The following is a 16,279-nucleotide window of genomic DNA, read 5'->3' on the forward strand; positions in this document are numbered from 1 at the left end:
TCGTAGATTACTCGCACGCGTACAAGTTGTTACGTATTCTATCGAAATCTCGCCCCCTTTCACCTTTGTTCACTACGTTTAACCACGGCTAGTTTGGACAATTTTCGTTAATATTGATACAACGTATCGATCGAGAGCGGATGTATCTACTCGTTTCCGGAAATCACCTCGAGTCGTTACGTCCTTGATAATAATACCGTGTAAGCATGTGTTCCGCTGCACGTGGAGGTCGCGCGGCAGCCCTGCGGAGGATAGAGAAAATGATCGCGGATCCCTGATGGCGCGGAATCGAACAAAACTGAGACGAGGGTCAAATCCACTCTGAATCGCTTCCGCGAACGCGACACTCGCCCGGTTTGACGGAACCTGCAGAAATGTCGGTGCGGGTCTCGGGGCTGCTCGAAAAGTAAGGAAATTTTTAGGAAAGTGAGCATCGAAGACCCGTTGAAAACGGTCTCGACGCAGTAGTCAATTACTATCGGGAATGACTTTGTCAATTTCCTTGGCAGTATTAGGGAAATACCGGGTGCAGTGTTGGGAATGGGTTTTTTTTAGCACCGCGATGAGAACCCGTGGACTCATACCTGTCCCGAGGAAATCGACGGGTCGGGATCGGTCCGGTTCAGCGCGGAATGAGGCAGGCAGACAAGCATGGCCAATCCGGCGAATACACACCCACCGCGGCGGCGAAATATACGCACACCAAAGAAAAGGCTGCGACACCGTAGCGGCGAACCAATATTTGCCAGCGGCATTCCTCGCGGAGATATTCCGTTCGCGATAAGTCGGCTGGACGGACCGGACGGTTCGAACCTCAAGCTCAGTCCCTGCGTACAAAAAAGAATCTGAAACTGCAATTTTTCGATGGTACAATTGGTGTCGCTGGTAGTCTGAATCCAGAATTCCGACCAGATTCCGCAATACCTTCGGCCGCCATTTTGAATCTATAATTCAACTAGTCAAATATCGATGATGAAAAAAAAAAAAAAAAATTGTCATGACATTGTCGAGATGCAGATAGTCGAATCTACAAGTTTAGTTCCGATCATTTTTAGTGAATAGTTGAAAATAGCCGAGTTACTTGACAAAAACAAATTCCCCCGTAAATTCAAGATGGCGGCCAAAGCTATAGCAGAATCTCGACGAAATTCTGGAACCGGACTACCAGCGATCCCTCCCAACTATTGAAAAAAGAAAATTGTGACATGTAAAAATTCCAATTTCAAATGTAAGCATATTCCGACTGGACTACTCGATCAAAGCCGAGTGTGGCAGAGTTACTCGGCGGTTACGGCAGGCGTCGCGACGCGGCGAGCCTCCCAGATGTCCGCGCTTGTAGCCGACGGTGGCCTACCGGAAACGTCGGACGCACGTTCTCGGAGCCAATTTTAACCGCCGGCCAAGTTGTACCTGTGGCCTTCCTTCGGGGCGGGCATACCGGGTGTTCAGCTGGCTTGCCCCGTTTTCCATCCGCAAGGGCCGCGGCGCGGCCGGAACTGACAGACCCCAAACGATTATCGTATCTTTGAGTAATTTTGATAATCTAATCTTATTTCCGTTTAACTTAGACAGACTGGTGGATGGGTCGAAGATTCGATACTTTTTCGTTATTTGCAGATCGCGATATTTTCGCATGCTCGCTATTCACCAAATTAATATATTCGCAAGCTAAATATATACGATGATTTTCGTGAAAGTATACGAGAAAAAATATATTTAAATTATAAACTAACTTCATTACAAATAACTTTGAAATTGTTAAAAATCCACCGAATTCGTTCAATTTCACTCCATCTGAGATGACTGATTTTGATCAGATGCCTAGTGGTTTATAAACTCCCTGAAATCGATTTTACCTTTTTACGTTATTCAATTCGATATTCAAACACATCGATCAAAATCGATATTAATGCAATCTTAAAAAAAATTATATTTTACCGAACCATTGTGATAAGGGAAAGAGTCTTGGCGATATTATAGATAAGAGTTTCTCGAATAAGTCACTACAGAGTGAAAACGAGCAATTGTACCACATTCTTTACCATTCTAAACTTGAACTAAAAAATCTATAGGTATTCAAGTTCTTGCATATAATTTTCATATTTTATTTTCTTGTCTTTTTAGAAAAGTTATCACAGCTTATATGGAATATATGATAATTAGATGAGTAATAAATCTAATTGCTTATTTTTGATTCGCGCCAACCTCTTTAAACTTCACAAAAATAATCATTATCATCAGAAGAATCGCGCTTACCGATCAAGTACTAAAATTTGTTGTTGCAGAAAATACAACCAAAGCGTAAGTTATTAATCAAGAATACCATATGGGGTGTAACGGACTCCGAAGTGTTCAAAAAAATTCAATAATATCTTAGGGCTGGGTAGTGTAGCACATGTAAGCAAAACGAGGGTGTGGGAGGGATGAGGGGTGGGGAGGGGGGGGGGGTCGAGATCATACGCTGTCAGAAGTTCTTTATCCTCGACACTACAGACTCTTGGCCGCAGAGGCGGAAGTCGGCGTATTAATTATAATACGTCGGAATACGCCGCAGTTCCGCTGTACAAATTCAATTACGAATAACGTTCGTGTGGGTTCTAATTATTGCGATATATTAGGATGAACCTTTCTGGACGTCTGGTTAATTCTCGATCAACGAACCCTTGCGGATCAACGAACCGGAAAACTTGAACCGACCTCGTATTCTGAAATTTCATATTCATGCACAGTCTGGCATTTATCCTCAGGCACGTATTGAAAGTTTCTTATTCAGAATCGAACTCCAACAAGGTACTTGTGTGTGCGAAAGAATATTCCGCGATTTGCCAAAATTTAAAAGTTATTTCAAAATTCCGAGAAATTTCAGATTATCGTTCCAGTTCATGTGTCCGAAAAATTTTTGTATTTAGATTTGGTTCACTATTCGTGGGATGAATCGGGATCAAAAATATGAAAATTCTACAGTATGCTCGTATAATATCGTACACGTATATTACAGCATCGACTCGAGGATTGTCTGTAAAAAGTTTAGTGAGCAAGTTTTTTCGCGCTCATGCGGCAGGAGTTTTCTGTCTCTTGTACAAAGTTTTTACTCCGCACGGACAGACTCCGCGAGCAAATCCACCTCCGGATTGTTGTAGTTCGACGCAAGTTTAGCCGAGCGTATCTTTCTGAGCTGCGCAATTTCACGAATTTGTTGCCAAATGAATCAGGAATTATTCACAGAGCTGTGACTTTCGTTAATCATACATAATATACGATTCAGAGATAATACACAAATTTATATATCACCAGAATTTAGGGTTGGTCACTTACTCATTTAAACTTACTCATTTTGCTCGACACGCGTAGCAACCGCTATAATTGTACAACTTCTCCTCCAGAACTTGGAGGAAAGGGTTGGGTTGAAAATTTTCTTTTACTGCTGCCTCAACGATGTTGAAATTTCGAAAAAATTTACATATCCCAAAAAACTGGAACGCATGCGATTTTTTGTTCAGTACTGAAAAATCTGTTGAAATTTTTAATATTTGATAGTTGATAAAATTTGTTTTTACGAATTTCAACATAAAGTTTTCGATACTAAACAAAAAAAAACGAACGCATCTCAGATTTTACAAAAACTTTTGTTTCGAGATACAAAACGTAGCCATCGAAGGATGTGAGGATATTTCAATTTTGAAATTCCCGAAAGTAGCCTTTTTTCGAAATTTCAACTTCGTTGAGGCAGTAGTAAAAACAAATTTTCAGCCCAACCCTTTCGCGTAAGCTATTTTTTAGTTAAAAGAGTGTAAGGATCTCGGAGAAATGCGAAATCTAAAAGATACCGTTTTCTGAACCGCCCTAAAATACGTACACACATAGTTTGGAATTTGAATCATTTACGTTTACTTCATTTTATCATTACACTCTCAAAGATAGGCATACGTGTATAACACATGAACGAATTTTCTATGAGGTTGAAGGTAGTAGCGTTACCGTAACAACGAATGATTACGAAAAATCGTTAGCGTCACAACTTTCAGATTGTCTAAAATTTAGTAAACATTAACAAACAAAACATGCTCATATTTTGTAAATGCAACTCCCTGAGAATCATTCCGAAATTGCAAACTCATGACTCTTTCCCCGATGTTTCCTTACTTCAACGTCACTAACTTCAGGTCTCTTAATTTTCTCCGATCGAGAAGCAGTCGGCCCACCATTTCCTCACCCAATAAAGAGCGGGATGTCAGGAGCAAGGAGGAACCCATGCAATGCGCGTGTGCGGGAGTGTGGCGTGATCAGCGATCCTGCGTCTCTTCTATATTGATCTCTTTACCCGACGGTCGGTCGTCTCGCCGCGGCTGGGATCCACGTGAATTGCAGCCACGAGCGGATTCCCCTCCTTCGCCTTCGCCCCTCGGTTTCTTCCTCTACTCGTCCTACGCTCGGTGCTCGGGATGCTGCAGGTCCATCTCCCGACACGTTTTTCTCCCCACGTCTGCCTGATAATGAGTACCGTTAAAAGCGCAAACTCGCGCAGAACGCGAGATTTCCCCTCGTCTCCTGCGACTTCCTGTATTAAAATCAGACCCAAACCTGGCTTCGGATGCTTGCGATTCACGCCGTTTACACGATCGTAATTACTTCGGGAAACCTCTCGGCCTACTGCACGTCGATGTCGATATCAAAATCCTTTTTTCTCGGTCGAGAATCGTATTCGTTCCTCGAAGTGGAATTAACACTTTTTCTTTTTTCCTTCTGTACCTTTTTTCTTACCGCTTAACTGATCGTAACGTCGATCTGAAATCAAACTCGCCAACTTTATTCAGGATGTAAAGAAATATACAAAGTGCTACTTTCGTCAGTAAAAAGAAACGTCATTTCTGAGTGCCCGCATACCTAATAGTCGAACTATGATTCATTACGGTCTTTGGCGGACGTACTCGGACGGATTGTATTATACCAATTATCGGTCTTTGTCCGATAGCAGACTATTCTTACTATTCTAAGAACTAATCAGGAAGATCACCCGTGACCACAAAGAATACGTCTGACGATTTCAGAGTTTCAGTCTGGGAGAGGCGACGAAAGCTCTGTGCCGTTGCATCGTCATATTGTTTTCTAATTGACTCGAAAATTTGCTTCGGTTACGTACAGTCGCAGAGGCAAACGGATTCGAACCAATTTAAAAACCGAACTATCACTTAATTGGCTGCTCCTGAACGCGGGATATTTTTTAACCAATGGGAAAGCGCCTCTCGTGTTGCGCGATGCCCATTGTGCGCGGAAGTTGGCGGGGATAAAGCCGGCTCTATATTCTCTCTCTCGAAAGGTTGCGGGACATTTTCCTCGATCAGTTGCTCGCCGGCGAGAAACCAGTACAGCTCGTGTTTATATTCTCCGACAAGGTTCAAGAATCTTCGTTAATACGTACAAACGATACAATGGCTGATTTTTACGGCAAGAAGTACAAGCTCAGCAGCAGCGAAAACTTTGAGGAATTTATGAAGGGTTTGGGTATGTATATGATTAAATTTATCGTGATCGTATCTCCTTCTTTTATTTATACATGCGTATAGTTTAATATTCGATGCGGAGTAGCGGAATTGGTCCTTCGAAACATCATGAAACTGCTACTAATAACCAAATATCCTGGTTGTAGCATCAACGTTTATTTATCAAATATTTGCGGGATCAGTTTTTTTCCCCCGGTATACTCCGGCAGTTGGGCAGCCCAATGGGAATGCAACAAAAGGATAAAAAAAAATTTTCAATACACCCTTTTTTATGCTTGGGAAACCTCTTTAAATTCGAGATAATATTATATACTACGGTTAAGGCGTGTTTCACACTGCATATACCGGGTAGATTCATTTCTCTCCTTGCAAAGAAAATTGGCCGGGTATCGTAGCTGCCATACAATCGTATCGAGCGAAGTACCTACGTGTCTATACATATAGATAAAACGCTCCTTCAAAATATCAATCACCTGTGGACTCCGGTTCAATTGGTCATATAATAACGACTGACGGCTTTTATGTTATCTCATAAACCACCGGTATCAAAATCGGGGTACTTGGATGATAACTAATCCATCGTGAGAAGTCACGTGTTCTGAGATCGTGATTCACACTCGCGGATCTAGATAATAATCGAAACTCGTTATCGCGATGAAAAATGCGGCGATTCCCGCACGGTAATTGGTCGCGGGAACATTCATCATTCGATCGTGACAATGTATGCCTGGTACATGCGTGCACAGTACTTGCGATAATGCGCGTTTGAAGCATGAAAAAATGACATGTTTCCGTTACGGTCTCAACGCTGTAAAGTATGAAACACGAAGCATTCCCAACGTCTTACCATTTTTTATTTTTATTTTCTCAATCTCTGCTTCTCTGCCCACCGCCACAACGTGACTCGGACATTCTTTCTTTACGACGAGAATAACTTCTCCGCGCCCTAATGGTCTACTGCGGGAGAGCGATATAGAGGTGAAGATAAATCGCGAGGAAGACCTTCTGTGAATACCCGAGACAAAACGAAATGGGATAACAGCGTAACAGGTGTTTGTAACCACAGTGGCTGCAGTTTAAAATCATTATGATTTATGCACGAACGTGTTTCCAACGCATCGTCGGAATACTTGCGCCAGGGGTCAAACGGTCCATCTTTTAACGGAACCTTGTTTTGATCATTAGAGACGCCGATATGAAGCTGCGTATACAGATTTTTCTTTCGGAATGTCGAGGAACCCGTTTCCCACTATCGCCTACATTGTCATCGAAAATCTGTCGTCGTATCAGATATCTCAAGATTCGGTGTTACGGTTCTACGCCTCCGTTCTAGATGACGCTACTGTAGTCGATTCCCAACTTCTCAACCTTGACTCACGGAATACGTAATGAAGACAATCAGGCTTACCGGTCAGTCAACGGCTCGGCTCATCGTCGACCAAATAATCAGAGCGTCTCAGCTTTTGCGAACTCTCCAGATTTTCATTTTTATATTATTTTGCATTCTATAAACTTCGGACCAGTTATCAGAAAACCTAATTTGGGTGCGATAAGAACATTGCGTCGCGTTGTACGTACGGTTGCTACAAAATATAAGTTCAATGTTCGCGTGGCTTCCTACAGTTTCGACATTTTTCGACCATGCGAACTCCAACGCTTGTTCACATGTTAATTTTTCTTTTCGTACACCACAATGTCAACGAGACTTACTGGCGTTCACCTGAATGGCTGCTATATCGAATTTTTACGCTTCCGTGACGATTTATATCAATTATTGGTACACCTCTTCTGCTGGTGTATGTTTCAATTCGAGACAGACATGCGAGATAACGCGTATGATAAAAACTCTGAACGTTGTCACCGCGAGTCAATTCAGAAGATATATGTAGACAAATTTTGCCGCAAATTTTCACCTCTCATGAAAAGGCTGCCATTAACGGCAGTTGAATTAATTAATTAATCGACAATATTTCCAACCAGGTTCTAATTTTGAAAGTTCCAATTTTTTTCTTCCAATAAATGTACAATCCGCGTGAAGCTAACACCGCGGGGAATGCGATAATGGAATGTACGAGAAAGTATCGCAAGCCCAAGACCGCGCCCCGAATATCCAATGAAATAATCAATTTTCATTCGTTTAGATTAATCGGGATGGATGCATTGACTTAGCACCGACCGTGAAGACGTGCATCCGACTCTTCGACGTTCGTCGATCGCCCGACCGCCCGACAGACAGACCAATTGAGGCCCAATTTAGTCCCTGAATTTATATTCCAATGTAGACTAATAAGCGGCAATCGTGTGGCGAGTGCACATCCAGTGGGACTAAATGCGGGCCCGTCGTCTCGTCGCGATGCTCGCAGCATATCCCCCCTGTGGTATGGTATCAAGCATCATGATACCGGAGAATACCATCTCTTTCATGTTACACGGCAGTATGTAGAGCTGTGGCTTTTACCTACCTACTCAGATATCCTAGGCCTTATTAATGCAAGCATCGCCTGCACGGTGTCCCATTCCGCTTCATTACATGCGTGAACGGCAATGAACGAAGAAGATCAATTGTTGAGCAGCTTGTGTGGTAAAAAAATTCGATATTCTCAACAAAAAAAGTGGTAAAGAATTGTTTGACGCGTTTGAATAATTGTTATACAAAATTTGTTTGTTTATCTTATATAATCCTTTTTTACTCGCGTATATCCACCGTTATAACTATAATGTGCATTTGATTGTAAATCTCTCGCAGTTTAGAATAGTTATCACGAGCCGTTCATAGGTCGATGTGAATTCGTTAACGCCTTAGACTTTGACTCGGTGATTTTTTTCAGCTAATAGCTGAATGAAGTTAGCTGGTGCGTGGTGCGACAGATCCGAGAAAAAGAACAACGCGTCTGTAGAGATTCTTGTGTTATCTTTATCGAATTTCGGATCTAGCCAATTTCTGGTCGGTAAAAGCTTTTGGAACGATAACGCGATAAGCATAATTCTCGGTAAAAACGTTGAGAAATGCCAAGGACGAGTATTTCAGGAAATCGTTAAAAACGTGTTGAAAGATGGTATAGAAATGAGAAAAACCGCAAACCGGTATCTGGAACAATGTAACCGAAGGAGCTGGGTGCTCGTAACTTGAGAACCTCAGAACGACCTAAGACCAGGGTATCACTTCTTTAGCTGTTCTCACCTCCGCAGCCTGTTGTACCTATTACCATAAATCTGTCACGTATCGGATCGCAAGGTCCCGACGCAAATCAATGGGGTTCTATCTTGTTGCTGGTACATGGCTTTATATATAAATATGTTGAAAATGAGTTGAACAATGTGTGTGACTACACACGATTTCTTTCTATATTTAGCCACTCTTTTGGTCATACCGTCATCAACTTTTATGCATTACGTAGACAGCTGCGAGTCAAACGGTATTCGAATGAAAAAAAGTTATGCATAAATTAATAAAAGTAGTCAGACCTGTAATTTTGATGGTATAAGTTATTATTTGCATCAATGGAAAGGAATTTCGTGTAAAGTTTCACATCTGCTGACCGTAGAAACGAGCACATTCATTTACTTATACTTATACTTTTAATTACTTTGTATAGATTTATTTTTACAATGCAGACCGTAGTCGAATTAGCATGATCTCTGAATTGCTGATTATTAGCTGTAGTTGTAGAACGTTTGTAGCTAGTTAGTGCCTTTCGTGCGGAACTTGTCATTTATGTGAATGAGCAATCGGCGAAATATGAAGAATTTGAAGTAGAGTAGTGTGTCGTTATTAGAGCTTAGAATTAGAGAAGTTTGTCGCTTTTATTTCCCTGGGGTAGGTTATAGTAATCGATTTTTCATTTCGGATAAGAGAACCAAAGCTTGTTAAGCACAATGAGCTTCGTTCCCCATCGCGATGATATAACTATCATTCTTGCGCAATGGTGTTTATCGGATTTCTCTAATCAGTCGGCTTTACTTACTTTTTTTATATCTATTTTCTTTTTTTTTCTCTTTTTCAACTAATCACCGAGTTGCATTTAGATAAAATATCCAAGATCGGACTTTGCCGGAAGACTTTATTTAGGGTCTGTAATTCATTTCGTTGGTGCGGGAAGATGAAATACTGCAGTGGGATTCGTTTACAGTAATCCTCATCAATTATTGTCAACTCTTATTTGCAAAGGTCCGAAATCCGTCAGATCCGTATACTTATGTTACTTTTCATAAATTATATCTTATAGATACTAGAATTGTATTCTAATTAGAACCCATTAGGCAAGATGACATAAATCATTGTCAATCCGATCAAAGTTTGGATACCAAATTCTGTTTGTGCATTGCACTGCACGGTCTTATCTCAAATGGCCACAACTTTTGAGAGATAATGAGTCCAAAAGATACAAATTAAGAACTTTGATAACAGAATTTATCTTTCTATATTTATAATCCGAGAAGAAAATGTTACAGCGGATTCGGATAAAGATTAATGGTTCGGATTCAGGCATTGATATGATGGAGTTCGTTTTTACTGATAATGTATGTTCGTCACACTGTTTTACATTTTAGCTAACGAACCGATCCATCGTACTGTTATTAATTTTTTACAAAACCACTTCCTCGCAGGTCAGTAAGCCGATCGCTCAAACAGGTTCGATCTTGACTGAGATACTTTAGTGAAAATAAATTTGCTCTGATATCTTATCGACCTTATTTATGACCCCCATGAATGCTAAAATTACTATATACTTATTATGATTTTTGTATCCAGCGCAATATATCTTACCGTCATGGTGACACGTAGATGCTTACAAAAATTTTCATCACAAATTTATCAGCACGCGAATACTTACAATTTTTGTCGGATGTATATAATCTCTGTATTATACATTTCTTTTTTCTTTCTTCAATATTATACCGAAATATCTGTCAGAATAATTCGTATATTTTTTTTTAAAGACTCATTTCACCCTGTTAGCCTGAGGCAAGGGTAACCGGTTTATGCGCATGGCTTCACGATGAATGTCTGAGGCCATCCGACCCTTCAACCCTTTAAATGAACAAAAATTCCAACCTACTTACCGCCCACGTCGTCTGTGAGCAAACTATACTCCATAGTCAAACAAGTTTGTTAACTCATTGTCCTGTAGAACTTGTTCAGTCAGAAGAACGAATAGCTTTTGTAAATACGTTTTTGTACAATTTTGACTAACCCGTCTGACGCGTTGTACCTCATTTATGTGACAAGCTCGGCATAAAATATAATCTTTGGTATCGGATGCGCTGTATAGTCTTTTCAATACAAAATTAAGCCTATTCACGAATAATTTCCCACTGCGATTCTACGAACGATCGGAATCTGTAATCAATTTCCGTTATAATTGTTTTCTTCTATAGTCGCAGGGAAAACGATTCTATTTTGCAATTTATCGCCTCGCGTTGCCGCAGTCGCAACGTTCCAAGTTTTTACTGTGGATGTGTAAATGCCCCAGTATGTATGAGCTCTGACAAAAGCATCTGTTCGTTTATTATAAACGCGTGTCTTAGTTCGTTCGAAGAACTCGAGAGAGTTGACTCCTCAGCTTGTAATCGTAATGGATATAATTAAAGCATGCAACTAACGTATTTTGCACAATATCGTTTCTGTGCGTTTAATTTAAACACACGCCTGTAATTGCAGACTGACTGAAATACCAGGGGTTTCAAATGAATGGGGAATTCCAATTCGATTCGTCGATAATACTGCACGTCATTTTCAAAAAATGTAAACGTTACAAGTTTGACGGTTTTGTGAATTGTTGGAAACATAACGTGCTCACTAATCTACTTTGTCGTTTGACGCTGAGTGTCTGCATTCGTTGAAAGTTAGATTTGATACTGTTCGTTGAACTATTCGCAGTTACTCGAAATTCAATAAAATAATTGTTGTACCTTGCACTGAAGAGGTTTCAGTTGTATACCAGCTTGATCACGGATAATGTACATACGTACACCTTATAGGCGTAAAGTGTTATTGAATATGTATAGGTACACAAGCCGAGGCGCGTGTACAGCAGAGGGTCAAACTTCATCGATACCATTATTCCTCCTCCTCTAGCCTCTATCGATCAGTCTCTGATTGGCTCGACCGAATCCTTGCGGACCAATGAATGGTGAGAGCATCTCTATCGGTGTCAGGAGAAAAATATTTTGTCGATTAGAGGAGTCCTATAAAGCTCGGTTGACCGGCTCGTCAGAAGTCAGTCTTACTCAAGCTTTGTAGCTGTGAAAATTTTCAGAGTCCTACCTCAGATCAAGTCGAACCTTACAAATCCGAAATGGCAGACGCATTCATAGGAAAGAAATACAAGCTCGACAAGTCCGAAAATTTTGACGAGTACATGAAGGCTATCGGTAAGTCTCATTTTTTTCGAACTTCGTCGGTTAAGGATATGTAAATTCAGAACTCAATTATTACGATTCATCCGGTGTCGAATCTGTAATAAATTATTCGGCCATTTGGTGCTCTGATTTGCGCAATGTAGCATCCAACTATTTGTTATAGTTGGTAGAGACTAGAAAATCGTATTACGAGCTCTCGTGTGATCTCTGACCTCTACCTACGCTTTGCAATTGTTTTGCAAAACTTATCAGTCATTCTCTTGGAAGCATAGACTTGTGAAAAATGTTCAATCACTCGTTAGTTCGTACGCGTATCGCATGAATTATCTACGTGTAATGCAGAAATTATGTGAAGCCTTCGGTATCCGGATGATTCAGAGGTACAAAAATTTAATTGTTTTTTATAATTTCTGCAAATTATTCTACCGGGAGAACGTGAAGCGTGCAGGGGGCTGGATTTACGTTTTATTAAACGGAGTTAATGGTTGTTGTCAAAGTAAAGAGAAAGGAGTAAAGAACCGACAACCAGATATAAATAATGGTTCGACCAGTTTTTCTTCTTCGATCACTATATTAGTATAGATTGCCGGGGTCGTCCTGAATTACAATCGGTTAAATATGATAAATATAGACGGACGTTGTTTCGCATACGATATGATTCGAAGCGTTGTTATGTCATCTACATACAATCATCGGTTATATTCGCAATAATCACGCCCTAGATTCTCATTGGCATTTACATTCAGAGCTTACGAGTGTATAGCTATGAATTGTGTTTGTCAGGCAACGAAGCTTGGACTGAATGAGCTCAAAGTGATTGAAATACTTGTTTATCTGCGTTAATACCCATTCTAAACTTGGATGCGATCGAGCAAACAGACCTCTTGAATTCCGGTCGCGGATTACAGGAGATACCAAGAAAAAAAAAAAACTACAACCAAGAATCATTCTGTCAATATTGTTCCTGGACCGGGTCAATTTATGCCACGCGAAGTTTGTGAGAAGTTGTAAATGCTTCATTATCACTGTGTACGTGTTTCACGTCTGTTCAACTCGTTCGACTGCGTCGCCCGCCTGCGGTTTTTATCAACGAATGTTGGTCTCGACGATATTTGATACGTCTCGTCTTTTTTATGCGGGGCAAATTACCAACTGGCAGCCGCATTCGCCTAAACAAACATTATTTTTTTTCGTCTGAACCTCTTTTCAGGAGCAATTTGATCACAAGTTTTGACGTATTATCAAAATGAACAGCTTGCATGAAATTCATCGTGCGGATCATATAATTGCAGTGCATTTCGTTTCAGAATTTCCACGTTTCATTATAACTCGTTCAGTTTCCAGACATATTGTAAAAAAAAAAACAATTAATTTTGTAGTATACGAAATCATATTAGAACAGGAATCACGATCGCTTTCGTATGATAAAGAAAAAAGGAAAGAAGCGGTACTGCGCTAATACCAATACACGTTTTGTATTCTGATTTAACAGGAGTCGGTCTTGTGACCCGGAAGATGGGAAACAGCATCAGCCCGACGGTCGAGTTGACCGAAAACAACGGCGAGTTCGTCTTGAAGACGACCAGCACCTTCAAGAACTCTGAGATCAAATTCAAGCTGGGTGAAGAATTCGACGAGGAGACATTGGACGGTCGTCAAGTGAAGACTGTTATGACCCGCGAAGGAAATAAATTCATTCAAGTTCAGAAGGGAGACAAGGAGACCATAATCGAGCGAGAATTCACGCCGACGGAGATGAAGGCTGTAAGTGTCATACCTATAACGCTGTTATTGCATTCGCCTAAGTGTTATCTGTACCAGTAATTGTTTCCACATCGGGGGACATTTTTTTTTCTACGGTAGCCGTAATAAGCTTGCACAATAACGCAGCGGAGAGTAAATTCGTTGCATTGTTAGTCCGGATCAAGTCTTGTACGGACTTTGACATGCTGCGCACTGTGATGTTACTCTTGCGTGACAGAGTCACTTTACGGGCATAAACTAAGTACGAAATAAACTATTGCTTGTTAACGTAACCGCTGACTCAATCGTCAGTGATGCTATTTTTAAACGGTATAACGCGAACCGTCCGGCAAGGTTCGTTGCAATTAATCTGCCGTACTCAAGACTCGATTTATTAGTTTCATCGTAAAATTCTGGGCGAGTCTTTATTATTTACAATTGCGTGAGACTTTGTGCTTATAGGAACTTTTTATTGTTTCAGGTCATGAAGCTGGGCGACATCGTCTGTACAAGAGTGTACAAAGTTCAAGAATAAGACGAATCATCCGGTGGATATAATTTCCAAAAAGTGCCGAGAGTTTGCCCATTTCTTCGTTTTCACAAAAACTAATCATCGATACGCGTTTACATAGTATTTGAAAAATACTACAAGATACATCTCAAGGCATCATCATATAAGTTTATCGTCACGACGTCTTAGTCATTAACGAAAGAATGTAATTCAAAACTATCGTCACCGAAATTGTGATACAGCAATCGTACACATTCGATACATAATTATGAATTCCCGTTTGTATATGTTGATTTCGAGAGTTTGATATTTTTCTAATTTTCCTATCCTACTAATCGAAACGTTCCAAAGCGAACTTTATCAAATAAAGTTTATTATTTAAAAATGTTAGCGTATAATTATTATTCCTATGTATGCAACCTCTTGACCCCGTTTATTGTTGTATATAACATTTCTTTTTAACTTACGAAATTCAACTGTATTTTCAAAGATTGTACAAATACGGTATCTAACATAATACATGACGCATATTTCAAAAATTATGAAATAATTCTTTTAGTGCAAAGTGTGATTCTCTTTATCTTATTACAAACTCCCGAAGAGCAGAGGAAGTTCAAGGTTGCCATGAAATGAGGCGAGTCCGTACGCAAACTTCGTTATAAATATCCAGTAGCTTAGCGGAAGCAATAATTTGAATTGGGCGTTACTAGGATTGTTATTGGGATTATAAACGTGACAAATATGACTCAGGTGAAAGATCAGCTGGTAGAATGGGGAATTTTGTAATATAACGGTTGGTGACGTACAAATTTTGAAACCGTCTAGCTGATATATGTAAATATTGAAAAAACGAACGTACTTCGTATTTTCTCAACTGATACTCCGTGTGATCGTTATTTTGCAACAGAAATCTTCCGCGCATAGTCTAATGTCGCTGCGATAAGCGGATCAAGAGTTACAGTCGAAAGTCGAAAAGTTTTTGTGTATTTTCTCAGCTGTTGATCACACTATGTTCTATATTACATGCCATTTTTGAATTTCGTGGGATTCAAGTAGTCCAGATAGGTCCAACTGAATCGCTTCTGATTGTACGACGAAATGTTTTGGGTTCCAAAATTATCAAAAAAGAAGTCTAGACCCTTTAGATTTTTGCATTCCATATTAGGCGGATTTTTTCCGCCTTGACCTGTTTTACAGTTTACACGTTAAAATGGTGAAACGTTAAAACACATGCCACGAAGAAGGCGTTCCTAGTACTAATTCTTACATTGCACGAAAATAAGATTTAAATCTTACAGCTGTATAAAAATGGCTAGCATATCGAGATTCTTCCGTTACTCTCCCAGACGGCAGAAAAAGATTTCCCTCGAGTCCTCGTGAGCTCAGCAAAAACCGCATGGGAAGCTCCCTGAAGTGCCCCACCGTGGAGCCTATGTCCCAAATAACGAGCTCTCCTGTAGCTCCTCGGAAGCTTCTAATAAGTTACCAACCAAAACTTCTGAAAAACTCTGCAGACGCTCTATGTAAGCTATTCTACAAAGCTTTAAGGGAGCATTTCTATATGAAAACTCAAAATTAAAGTTCTTAACATAACGCAATATAACATTTGAGATGGTGATGAGATCGGTGAGTACATGAATTGTTGTAAAAATCCTCGAATGCTCTCTGAAATTTAGCGATTATTATTTATACAATTCGGATTTTAAAAGGGATAAATAAGTGTGACGTTTGTATCGATTCGTAGTATGAACATGGATAAGAATTATACTCAGATAAAGAAATAAAGGTGGGCGGGGACAGTAGATTTCACGAAAAACAATCTCAACGAATGATGAAAAATATATTGAAAACCTGAAGGAAATTTGATGTCTTTCAGTCGTACGTTTTGATTCGTTGCTCGCAGCGTGTCAAGATTATGCGCAATGGATTCGTTTCGCAACATTGCGGCAATATAGGGTAAGATTGAATCAGTTTCAGCATTTCCCAAAATCAATCATTAATGAACTGAAAAAATCAAGAGTGCCTTGCTTTCTTGCGATTTTCAGAGCTCGGAAACTTCTTCCGCAGAATCATTCTGCATTTTGCTATAACTCTTGATCCGTTGCGCGCTGGGTATTCGGACAGTGCGCAATCAATCTCACTTGCAAAGTTACGGCGACGT

At 40.1% G+C, this 16,279-nt stretch overlaps 1 protein-coding gene across 2 annotated transcripts; it reads left to right on the forward strand.

Moving 5' to 3' along the window:
- The first annotated feature begins 5,337 nt into the window (after positions 1–5,337).
- fabp (fatty acid binding protein) lies at positions 5,338–14,503 on the forward strand. 2 transcript variants are annotated; one of them, XM_046618544.2, is made up of 3 exons: positions 5,338–5,502; positions 13,357–13,628; positions 14,089–14,503. In XM_046618544.2, the coding sequence occupies exons 1-3, from the start codon at positions 5,430–5,432 to the stop codon at positions 14,140–14,142; spliced, it is 399 nt and encodes a 132-aa protein (XP_046474500.1). In that variant the 5' UTR covers positions 5,338–5,429; the 3' UTR covers positions 14,143–14,503. The 2 variants fall into 2 exon arrangements, with proteins under 2 accessions (XP_046474500.1, XP_046474499.1); XM_046618543.2 differs by lacking the exon at positions 5,338–5,502 and adding an exon at positions 11,714–11,876.
- Positions 14,504–16,279: the final 1,776 nt, after the last annotated feature.

This window comes from Neodiprion pinetum, chromosome 3 (genome assembly GCF_021155775.2).
Source record: "Neodiprion pinetum isolate iyNeoPine1 chromosome 3, iyNeoPine1.2, whole genome shotgun sequence".
In the NCBI taxonomy this organism is placed as follows: Eukaryota; Metazoa; Arthropoda; class Insecta; order Hymenoptera; family Diprionidae; genus Neodiprion; species Neodiprion pinetum.

What these genes read in the sequence shown, in the direction of transcription:
- fabp (XM_046618543.2), top strand. Translation starts at nt 11,801, where the DNA reads ATGGCAGACGCATTCATAGGAAAGAAATACAAGCTCGACAAGTCCGAA. An exon ending in CGAGTACATGAAGGCTATCG is followed by an intron (nt 11,877 to 13,356) that starts GTAAGTCTCATT and finishes CTGATTTAACAG; the next exon opens with GAGTCGGTCTTGTGACCCGG. An exon ending in CGCCGACGGAGATGAAGGCT is followed by an intron (nt 13,629 to 14,088) that starts GTAAGTGTCATA and finishes TTATTGTTTCAG; the next exon opens with GTCATGAAGCTGGGCGACAT.